The 12014-nt window shown below is 52.7% G+C and overlaps 1 protein-coding gene across 1 annotated transcript; it reads right to left on the minus strand.

Annotated features, from left to right (window-relative positions):
* Positions 1-261: 261 nt before the first annotated feature.
* Positions 262-11451, minus strand: LOC102075068 (mitochondrial fission factor homolog A). Its single transcript, XM_074551770.1, has 8 exons — positions 11322-11451; positions 9006-9105; positions 8489-8684; positions 7536-7684; positions 6635-6723; positions 5953-6114; positions 3082-3160; positions 262-2015 (listed from the first exon to the last, which is right to left on the minus strand). The coding sequence occupies exons 2-8, from the start codon at positions 9024-9026 to the stop codon at positions 1884-1886; spliced, it is 828 nt and encodes a 275-aa protein (XP_074407871.1). The 5' UTR covers positions 9027-9105; positions 11322-11451; the 3' UTR covers positions 262-1883.
* Between the last annotated feature and the right edge of the window lie 563 nt (positions 11452-12014).

Here is a 12014-nt window from a genome sequence, read left to right on the forward strand (position 1 = left end):
GGACACCCAGCCCTGCACGTGTGCTGCCTTGGGACAAAGCAGCCAGGAGGAGGAGGAGGCAAGGAGGGGAAAAAAGGAAATAAAAGCATCACACTCCAATAGGGACAGCATTAACCAGAAGCTTTCCTACTCAGGATTCTCCCTCAGCCAAGGCAGCTGAGACACCCATGAGCAGGTGACAGTCCTGCTGCCAAGGGAATGAACCTCACCTGCTCCCACTGACTGGGACATCAGGACCAGACTCCACAGAAGACAAACACATCCAGAACACAAAGACTTTATTAAAATATGCATTTTGGGGTCAGTGTTTCCAGATTTACACCAGCATTTATGCCTCACATAGAAGTCATATTTTCCACAACCTGCCCATGAGAACACATCCAGTTTGGCCACCTCTCCTCCAAACACCTTCCAGTCACACTTTGAAGGTGGTGTGCCTTCCCAAAGTCATCCCTAAAATAAACCCCAAACACAAGCTTCCTCCACAACACATTAACACCTCTTAAAGGAGAGAAATCAGACAATTCACCCCATTTCCTGGCCCCACTCACACCCCCTTACCCACAACAGCTGTGCAAGGTCCTCTGGTGACACTGCCACAGCACCCAGCACACCACCCTGGCTCTGGCGTGCAGTGAATCCCAGCTCTGTCCCCAGCTCAGCAATCAGCCCCAGGCTCAGAGCTGCAATTTCCTGGGGACAGTTATTTATCAGTTATTCATCAGTCCCTGTCCAGCTGCCAGATTTGCAGTCACGGCCGCATGGTGCGGTGTCAAGCAGAAAACACCCGAGCTCTGATGTCTGTAAATAAGCTATTGGGACATCTGGATGACATGTAGATCCAGCTATAATTAGGTACAGGTGACACAGAGAGGTCCTGTTAAGCCTTGCCAAAACCTGCCCCCAGGGCCTGCGTGCACACCTCCAGCAGATGTGCTGGATGAGCTACCAAAAACATCTCAAAGTCACCTCAGAACCAAGTGTTAATAAACTCTGGAGAAGAGAACAAACAGGAAAGCTGTTAAACTGAGCTTGTTCACAGCTAAAGAGCATCTGGGTCAGGAATTTCCCTCACCCATGCTCTTGCACCATCACTGAAGTTGCAGCTTGGCAGCAAGACCCAGGAGAGACACACCTCCACTCCCCTCTGCCAGGGGAGCCCAACAAGTATCTATTTTCCCTGCCCTGTTTGGTGCTATTGCTGTTGCTCTGAGGTTTTATAATCCAGAGAGTCACCATGGGGAGGTTTCCCATGTAAATCTCTCTGGGAAAGAGCCAAGCCCCTGGATAAACCCAGATGTCAGCAAGGCTCTCACATGTGAACATCTGGAAACCTGCTGTGGCCGCAGGGATGGAGCTCCTGGCCCCTGCAGCTCCACTCCTGCAAGGGGGGCTGTGGCACAGGAGACTGGCAGCACCTCCTCCACCAAAGGAAGAAAAAGGAAGAAAAGGAAACCCAGCAGAAGTTTAGAAACTTTCAGTGAGGAACAGACCACCGCAGTTAGCTGACAACTTTTATGGGGTCAGAGTTGAGATCTCCAAGGTGGGATGTGGCCAGGCTGTGACTGTAACAGGACCCCACACTCACAAACACTCAGTTCCTCAGGTTTGCATCTCCTCTGGCAGCCTGAGGGCACCTGCACAGGACAGACACCTCCTGTGCTAGCCACCAGCTCTTCAGAGACCTCAGCTCCTCACAGCAGCTTCTCACACCCTCACTGTCACCAAGGCCTGAAGGACACACACTCTTGAGGACCCACAGTGCAGAAAGCAGTCCTAGGCAAGAAAAAAGAGTTTCACTGCTGGCAAGTACACGAGAAATGCTCCTCTGCCTGCCCTCACCCACCCTGCCAGGTGAGCCAGGGGAGGCTGGGCACGGGCTGTCATCTTCTGAGCCAGAGCCAGGTGTTGATGAGGCAAGCAGAGATCATCACAGAGTACACCAGGGCCTCCTTCTGCCTCCAGGCATGGCACTGCTCCTCCAGCACTCGCAGCCTCCCCGAGATCCTGGCCAGCTGCAAGGGAAGCACAGGGGCACTGTCAGCACCCACAGGGGCACTGTCAGCACCCATGGCACAGGAGGGAGGCACAGAGGGAGCTCTGCTCCTTCAGTGTAGGAGTGACAGGGGTAGGACAGTCAGGATGGACAGAGACCGAGATCTCTGCAGCCAGGGCTTGGAATTTGGGGTTTATTGCATTTACTGCAAAGGCCCTGGGTGCAGGGCCCTGCTGGGAGCTGCCAGACACAGCTCAGAGCAGGCCCCAAAGAGGGAGAGAGAGGTAGAGGGAGTGGGAAAGAGAAAGAAGGCAAGAGAGTGGTAAAGAGGATGAGAGAGAGCAAAAGAGAGAGAAGCTCCCATTCCAATACCATAAATCTTCCTCTGTGTTGAATATTCTAATTCTCACTCACCAATCTAGTACAATATATAAATCCTACAGCATTTCCATACAGCCTACAAGAATCACTACATTACCATACTGTGTTGTATTTTAAACCCTAAAAACTCCTCTTTGGACCCTTCTGCCAAGCTGGCAGGGTCTGCTCTGACCCTTGGGCCTGTCTGCAAGCAGAGGGTGTTGTTCCATCAAAAGGGGATTACCTTCAGCTGGCCATGCCATTGTTTTCCAGTTGTTCAGTAACTGAGGTATTTCAAAGCTTGCTTTAATTTCCATCTTGCTTATAGTTTTCATATTCTAAGAATCTTTAGCCAGGCAATCACATTCCTAAGGCTTTCTCCTGTTTCATCTTCCCCAACAGTTCAGGTCATCCTTTTCTAAAGCAGAAGCTACCTTTGTGTGGGAGGAGGGCTGCAGCACCTCGGATCTGCAGCAGATGATTCAGGAAGATTCTTCCCATCAGAGAGCATCTGAGCCCCTCTCAGTGCCACAGAGGGGCCTGGCTGGGTCCTGCAGCCCTTCGGGGCAGGAGCTCAATGGATAACACACATGTAAGCCCTCTCCTGAAGGCAGGACCAGTCTGACAGCAGCAGCCCACCAGGACAGAGCAGCTGCCCCAGCAGCCTCCTCACCCATCCCCTGAGCTTTCCCAGCAAGCATTTGCAGCCCTTTGCCCCATCTCACCTGCCTTCTCATTGCTGCCACCTCGGTCACCCCCGCCTCCTCCAAGGTGCTCTCTGCAGCTGGGACGGGCTCCTGGGAGCTGGGGAAGGAAAGCAGAGATGCAGAGGGGCCAGAACTGCTCGAGGGGTGCAGCTGACCCCCATAAATGCAGCGCTGCCCCAGGGAGCTGAGCCATGCAGTGCCACCGTGACATTTTCTGAAAATACCCATCACCAGGATTTCTTCTCCTGGGAAGCTGAGAGGCCTCAGAAAAGAATGAAAACAATAATTATCTGATTCCTTGGGAATGTGGTCTGGAGATCGTTTACCAACAGGTGCAGCTTTGATTGGTTCCATGTGAATTGTTTTTAATTAATGACCAATCACCATCAGCTGTGTCAGACTGAGGAGTCAGTCATGAGCTTTCATTATCATTCTTTTCTAGCCTTCTGATGTATTCTTTTCTCTTTCTTTAGTATAGTTTTAATATATAATTTCGAATATAATAGAGAATATAATATAATAGATAATATAATAGAATAGAAGTAATATATTATATATTATATATATTATATATTATATATTATATATATTATATATTATATATTATATCATATTATATATCATATCATACCATATATCAGCCTTCTGAGAACATGCAGTCAAATTCTCATCTCTCACCTTATCCTGGGGACCCTCACAACACCACAGTGCAGGGAGTGTGTGCCCAGGCTGTGCTGCACCAGGACAAGGCAAACAGCCCCTGCACAGCATGCACTCATCTCTCCTGAACCCCCCCATGCACATTGGTACCCCTCCAGCATGCACCCAAAGGGGACAGACAGACAGACAGCACGTGCCAGGACAGGTAACAGGAAACACAGGCTTGTATTTCTTCAGAGATGCAACAGAGAGAAAACATTTCTACTAAGCATCCATCCTCTGTAGTGCCAGGAATTCACTGAGGGCTGGGTAAAACATCTTTAGGGCCAGCCAGGTAAGCAGGTGTGACAGGACAGTGCTGGAATGGAGGGGTGATCCTGTCTGCATCAGCAGGTGAGGAAGCTGCCATCAGCTGGAGGGAACTATCACTTTTTGCTCTTGTAGCACATTTTACCTGCAATTTGAAACATAAACAAGCAACCCAAATGTTCAGCACTTTCTTCCCTCCCTGGAAACACAGGGAATGAGCTGCTGCACTGGCAGAGGCAGCACAGACCACTGATGTCCAGGGCAGCCCCTGGAGGCACAGCCTCACTGCAGGGTCCACACCACTGAGCCACAAAATAAAGCAAATCCACAGTGAGAAAAATATAAATTCCTGTCATCCTAGGCTAGCCCAAAGTCAGCTACTCTATCACCAATAACTCACACAGGCACTCAGTGATCCCCTAGGGGTTACCAAACCCCTAACCCCACTCCGTGGAGCCCTGGGGAGGAAAGGGTGTTTATCTCTGCAACATGATGCTGATCTCACTGAAGACAACCCAGAGATTCACTGAATCCCTGTCTGAAACTCCATTTCTGAGATAATACCTGCACAAAATGTAGCTGCAGTGTAAAATGACAGCCACAACAGAAAGAAAATGCAATTTTCCCCAGTAGAGAAGCATGAAAAAAGGACACATCCTGCAGCTTTTCACTCAAAATCCCAGTTGATACAGGTAGACACCCTTTAAAGTGGAGACTGGAAATTGCCTTCTGGTGACTCATACCCTTCAAGAGGTCACTGTCAGCCAGATATTCCAGCTCTGTCTGAGACCAGACTTTGCTAAAATTTCAGGACAAACAAGTCAGCACAGTCCTTTTGTTTTTTTTACTGTTGCACAGGGGTACAAAGCTGTCATACTGAGGGGATGTCTGCATCTGAAGGGATGTAAAGCACTAAGAAGAGGTGTTTGAGGGTGGCTGCTTCCAAAGGGAGATCAGTGCCTGGGGAGAAGCCCCAGAGTGACCCCAGTGCATCACAGCAGCTCTGCAGGCTACCAAGGCCTGCATGCCCTGCACTGCCACAGGGAGGAGGGAGAAGGTCCTTTGCAGCCACTAACCAGATCTCTTGGCCATTAAGAAATTAAAATGATGTTCGAAGACAGCCTCAGCCTCCAGTTTTTAAGAGCAGAGACATCACTTTGGATGCTTAGCAAGCAGCAGGCAGCTGGGGAGGGAAGGCAGGACATGCCCCCATGATGGATGTGATGATGGATGCTGCTTCTCCTCCCTTTCTGCCTGGAGGCTTTGCTCAAGGAGAATGAGGAGTATTTAGCTGTCCCTGCAGGTGCTCAGCAGCCTCAGAGCAGTGGGGACACCTTAAGGCTGCAAGGATGTCTTTGAGCAAAGAGAATTCACTGCAGGGGCACAGATGAGGGTGGCAGAGATGGTTCCTCCAGCACATCTGGAGGGACTGAGGGCACTGCACACCTGCTCCAGGGAGCACAGAGGGACACCACAGCCTGCCCAGGGCACTGGTTGTGGGATGAGTTCATGGAAAGGGTGGTTAAGAGTGACCAAGGCACAGCCAAAGGTGTGTCTTGTCTCAGGGACAGCCCCTGGGTCAGGCCATCTGCTCTGGATTTCATTCCCTTCACACACCCTCTCCAACAAGCTACAAAATCACACAGAAAAATTTATCTTTGCTTAGCAGCAACCCCTCAGCAATGGCAGAGCAGCACAGGGCACTCAGGTGCCCAGGACTGGTGTTAAGCTGAGCAGCAGACTCAAGGCTGGTTAGTGTGGCTCACCCAGGCCTGGCACCCAGAGCTGGCACAGTGAGAAGGGCAGCCCAAGGCAGCCATGCAGGAGCATCCTGCAGCCCAGAGCTCACAGAGCTCGTGCCCCAGCAAGGCCCAGGCCAGTCCCTGCAGGGTGTCACAGAGCTGGCTCAGCACACGTCACCTGCACGGCACCGGGTCCCGCAGAGAGTCCTGGACACGCTGGAACAGCACCTGGCCCAGCAGGTACATGGTCTGGAAGATGTTCTGCATGGAGTAGATCCTGCCTGCCTCTGTGCAGAGGGGCAGTGGGGCACTGGGAGCAGGCAGGGCACAGGAGCCTGGCCTGGGTGCACACAGAATCATTCCTGTTACTGCCTGTCTCACACAGCCTAGCACAAGGCACTGCCCCTCATCCCTCCAGCAGCTCCAAATCTCTGGGCAATGCCACTGGCACCCAGATGGCATCACTGGGAGAACCCTCCCCAGCAGCCCCCAGGCTCAGAGGGACACCTGACTGCTCCAAAGCCAAGCACAGCTGTGTGCCACACTGCTCTCCTGGCACCCAGGGCAGCTCTGGGCTTCAAGGGGGACAGCAGTCCCTGCGCCAGGATGAGCTCAGAAACAAATTCCCCACTGCAGAGACTCTGGGGAACATCACAGCTGCCTTCAAAGCTGCCCAGCACAAACATCTCTGGCAGCAAAGGCCACATTCCTCTCACAGATGAGTAGGACCTGCCAGGCACGGCATTGCTCTAATTTGGATTCCCCCTGTCCCTCCCAGAACACCAAAGCAGCTCCAAAACCACCCAGTGAGAGCAGATGCTGCTCCCCATCCACCCTGGGTGCTCTGGGCCCCTGCTCACCCCTCGTGGTGCTGTCCTGGGCTGTGCAAAGCCAGCTGGGCACTGTCACTCGGGATCCTGTCCCTCCGTGTCCTGCTGCTGTGGTGGCCCTGTGGGAATGGAACAGAACCACGTCAGCACAGGGCTGAGTGCCCTGGGGGGGCTGCAGGGGCCCATCAGCATGGGGAGAGCACTCAGGGGAGCTCTGCAGGGCCCCAGGCAGATCAGATGCCCAGAGCAGACAGAGGGTCCCCAGCATGAGCCTGCTGAGCCGAACTCTAGCCAGATCCAAAACCCTGAACCTAACCCACCCAAGATCAGCTCTCCAATTTCTCCAATTTCAGATCCAAAACCCTGAACCTAACCCACCCAAGATCAGCTCTCCAATTTCTCCAATTTCAGATCCAAAACCCTGAACCTAACCCACCCAGGATCAGCTCTCCAGTTTCAGGAGGGTTGAAGCACTTGAGGAGGAGGAACAGCAGCTCCAGCAGCCAAATCAAGGTTTTGCCTGCCCATGCTTGGGACCTCTCTTTGAAAGGTTCTCACACAAGGCTAAAATCTGCTTTTGGCTCTGGCCCCAGAACCCTTTACACTGCTGTAATGAACCAGCTCTGCCACATACTTCATCAAGAAGGAAAACAGGACTTAAAAAGCAGCAGCAGCAGCCAGTGGTGGGACTGCAGCTACCTTAGCCTGCCCCCTGCCCACAAAATACAGCAGGAGATGTGATCAAGGTCCCACAGCACACAGGTGTGCACTGGCTCTGGGTCAGAAAGAGACCCCACCATCCCCATCCCCTCACTCTAGGGCCTCCTGGAGGATGAATCCTGCCTTGGGGTGATAACAGCTATCTGGAGAACCCTGAATTTGGGGTTGTTCCCCTTCCCCACCCCAGCACCCATCCCTGACCCCACGGTACCGCTCGCTTGCGTCGCTGGGCGCTGGCTCTGCTGGCTGGGGGCAGGAAAGGGACATCCCCACAGGGCTCTGGGGACACATGCACCACCACAGAGGGCACCCTCCTTGGCTGGGTCAGCAGCACTGGCCTCAAACCCGTGTCTGGAATCTCTGCAGGAAGGAGAGAGGGAAGAATTACGCCAATGTGAATAGCCTCAGGAGAGGGAAGAGAGATGCACCCATGTGGAGAGTCAAGCAAGATGAACACCATGCCCTGGGCTTTTTGGGCAGCCCAGAGAGGCAGAGCCACTGCTTCAGGACAGAGACGTGGTTTCAGAGCTGTTTGTCAAAGACAGGGCCAAACATTCTGCATCCCAAAGCAGGGACCCTACCAAAGGCCAAGAGGGAACTGCAGGAGACATGGAGGGAGATGCCTCCACATTTTGCTCCTCACCTGTTGGAATTAAGATGTAGGGGGATAGAATATAAGTAAATAAAGGTAGTATAGAAAGTAATAGAGTTGCAGCTGGGTTAATTATTAAAGATTATGAGCAGGCCTGATGTTAACAGGCCACAGCTGTAACCAATAAGAAGAGTGTTATAAAAGAGTGGATTGGTGGGAACTGGAGTCAGTTGGCTCCTGTGAGGACAAGGAAGAGTCAGTGCCTAGAGGAGCTGCCTACAAGTAACATCAAGGAGGTACAAAACTCCAGCAATATGGAACCCTTGCAATGTAATGGCAATAGAACTCTTGCCATATAATGACAACATTAAGGCCCCTCCAGACCTATGCTGGTGACCTTTTCCTGCCTCCTCCTGAGCCATCCACCATCCTGCCCTGCATTCCTGAAGAGAACTGCCTGCATTATCTACCCCCACCCTCTCCTCTAGCAAAGCACACAAAATGGAGGTTTATAAAAGGGTTCTGCTCCCTAGGATGTTTACCCCACCCCAAAAGACAACCCAGAGCTTTACCTGCCAGGGAAATCCTCTCAGGGATGTGCATCCTAAAGGACGCAGGGACATCCTCTGCCACTGTGGCCCTGTCCCCAGGGCTGCAGCTCTCTGCCACCTTCAGCCTGGGGGGAACCTGCATCCTCTGGTTGATGGCCTCTGTGAAGAGCAGGTCACAGCGTGCCCGGTGCAGGTCCAGTCCCCAAAGCGGCCACATCTGGGGGTGAAACAGGAGGGATTACAAGGGACTGACCCCTGGAAAGGCACAGCTGGATTAATTACCAAAGAACAGCCTTGTCCTGAATGGTCACAGCTGTGAATAATGAAGATAAGGGTGATAAAAGGATGGGTTGGGTGGTTAGGCAGAGCCTGGAGGAAGAGGATCCTGAGGAAGAAGGAATAATCCAGAGAGACACAAAGAAGAATGAAACAAGGAAAAGAGTTGCTGCTACAAAAGATCTGCTGTGAGGTCAGTCTGGGTCTCATAAAATTAGAGCCTGCAGTCACAGTCATACCAGGTAAAAGCCTCTGGTCATACCAAGGAAACATTTGCAGTCATACTCCAGCAGGAACAGCCAGCAGAGTCTGTCAGAGAAGCCAACAGCAGGAGTTTGCTGTAGTCACTCAGGATGGCTGAGCTGTGAAGAAGAATAAAGAGGGCCCCTTTTCATGTTGTTAAATGAGAGTCTGTGCCTTGGCTCGTTTCTACCCCTAAGGAGAGGTCTGCTGCAGCACACGTCTTTGGAGATGTCCTCAGGCGTCCTGGGGTTTCATACAGAGGGAAAGAAAGCTGCAAAGTGGCAACAGGAGCAGCACTTCCATAAGTGACAACAGAGTCAGCTCTCCCTGCACAGGGAAAACACAACATGCTGTAAGACAGCTGAAACACAGGCAGAAACAGCCAAAAGACAGACCCTGCAGGAGTGGTCTGGGACAAGGGGATGTCCCACAGGGACAAGGCTGCAGGTGTCCTGGGAGCCATGGATGAGCTTAGCACCCACTGCCTCAACTGACAGCAAGGATGGGGCTCAGCACACAGCTCAGTGCTAGTGGAAAAAATTATTTTCCATCCAGAAGCAATGTTTTCTGGAGGGCTGGGATTGGTGTGCCCAAAAAGGTCCTTCTTTGCTTCTAGAAAAAATTCTCCACCCTAAGAGGGCACTTTGCACCCCCTCATCTTCCCCAGCCCCCTGCAACCCTTTAGGAAATCCCTGGGGAAGGACCATGGGACGTGTCCTCTGCAGCTGCCAGGCCTTGACACTCTGGGTACAGGAGGGTGGCAGAACCAGCTCTGCACTGCCACAACCAGCGCTTCCAGTGATCACTCACCTCCTCCTCTGCCATTAAAAACCTTTTAATTTCACAGAGATTTGCATAGCACCAGCAGTGATGATTCCTTCCTTGCAGACAGAATCCCTGTCCTGCACTGGGTCTGTCCTGGGGACACAGTGAGGGCCTCACACCATCCCCACCACCTTGCCCAACCCAGGGGTCTCATCACACACACACTCCCAAAACTCCAAAGAAATTGTTTTTTCTTCTCCCAAAACCCCAAAGAAACAGGATTTTTGCAGACATCCCCTACTCAGGACAGTAATTACTGGGATGGTCCCTGATGTGTCAGCCCCACAGGAGGAACCTGCCTCAGACCCCAGGCAGGGTACAGAGCCATGGAGAGCACCAGGATTCTCCTTCCCATCTGTGGTGCTGCAGAGGAGCCTGTGCTGCTTTCCCAGCCTGTTCTCTGGGAGACCAGCTTATATTAATAACAGTAAATCTGGAGAGGGCAGAGCTGTTCATTTTCTAATCACCTGTGAAACCACTGCAGCTCCCAAGGAACAGAGGGATGGGAGGGGGTGAGAAGCAGGCTCTGAGACTGAGCTATTAAGAAAAGAGAAAAAAAATCAGCTGTCAAAACTCATAAGAGCAAAATGCTTAAGTGGCTGGATTTCCTCCTTTAACTTTTTTTAGGGCTTTTTCGAGCTCTTGCCAAGCACCCCCCACTCTCCTGGAGAGGCTCAGCTCTGCTTTGGCACTTCTCCTTGGATTTGCAGCGACAGGGAATTTCCGGCTCACTTACCCGGAGTGGCTTTAAGTCCTGCAAGCCAGGAAAACCTGCCCTGGGGAGGGAAACTCCACAACCTCCCTCTCTGTGTCCCCCTCCAGCCCGGGACACCCCAAACGAGGCAGCACACCCCGTTCAGGGTGAGGAGCTGGAGGGGGCAGTGGGATTGCTCCCAGCTCTGCCCTGCGGCTCGAGGGCACCCCTGTGTCACAGACATCTTGTATGAAAAATCCTTTCCTTAGGATTTTTCCTCCTGAGAAGCTGAAAGGCCTCAAGAACAAAATGTAAACAATGATTATCTGCTGCTGTGGAATGCAACAGGTGCATCTGTGATTGTTTGTAATTAATGGCCAATCACAGTCAGCTGGCTTGGATTCTCTGTCCAAGCCACAAACCTTTGCTATCATTCTTTCTTTTTCTATTCTTAGCTAGCCTTCTGATGAAATCCTTTCTTCTATTCTTTTAGTATAGTTTTAATATAATATAATATATATCATAAAATAATAAATCATGCCTTTTGAAACATAGAGTCAAATTCTCATCTCTTCCCTCATCCTCAGACCCCTGTGAACACTGTCACACCCCTGACACGGCAGGGCTCTCGCCCGGCTCGGGGTGAGCCCTCAGCCCCGGCATGGCTCCGGGGACACACACAGCACAGGGGGTCCCTCGCCCTCCCGGCCCTGGGGACATCCTGGCCCTGGCCCGGGGTGGCTGCAGCGGCCCATAGAGCCCCGTGCGAGCGGACAAGGGGACACTGCGGGCCGGGGAGGGACACGGGACACTTACTGTGCAGCGCAGACCGACGCGACTTGTCGGACCTGTAAACAGCCGGGACGGGATGGGGCGGTGCCAGTGGGGGCAGCCCGGCCCCCCGGTAATGAGCTCGGCCTCCGGTATCCAGCCCGGCCCCGGTAATGAGCTCAGCCCCCGGTAATGAGCCCGGCCCCCCCGGTGTCCAGCCCTGCCCCCGGTGTCCCGCCACTCCCCCCTCGCTTAAAGCCGCAGCCGGTGGTTAACGCGTTGCGACTCCTCCTGGTGGCACCTCCCCCGGGAGCCCTTCTGTCCCCAGCCCTGCTCACAACACAGGGATTGCTGTCGCCAGGACCTTCCCCATGTCCCCAGCCCCGCTCCCCGCAGCCCCCGGGCCGCCCTCTGCCGGAGCTAATCTCTGCCCTCCGCAGCGATAAACGATCCCCTCGGGATTAACTGCACTTTTAAACACTTTCTGAATGCGGACAGGGTCCAGGACCTGACCGTAAAATCTGGGTTTGAAAGGACTTAAAATAAATCCCCCGCTGCCCTAGTCTTGCTATTTAAAGGGGATTATCTAAGGGGTTTAGGAGCGCACAGAGGACGGCAGGACAACCTGTGCACCCCAATCCCCTCAAAGACCCTCAGGAAACCTTTCTTTATCTCACCTGCCGGCAGCTCGGGGCACGCAGGACACCCTTCAGGTTTCTCAGAGGGTTTCTCAGACCT

This window comes from Zonotrichia albicollis, chromosome 14 (assembly GCF_047830755.1).
Source record: "Zonotrichia albicollis isolate bZonAlb1 chromosome 14, bZonAlb1.hap1, whole genome shotgun sequence".
NCBI classification, from domain to species: domain Eukaryota; kingdom Metazoa; phylum Chordata; class Aves; order Passeriformes; family Passerellidae; genus Zonotrichia; species Zonotrichia albicollis.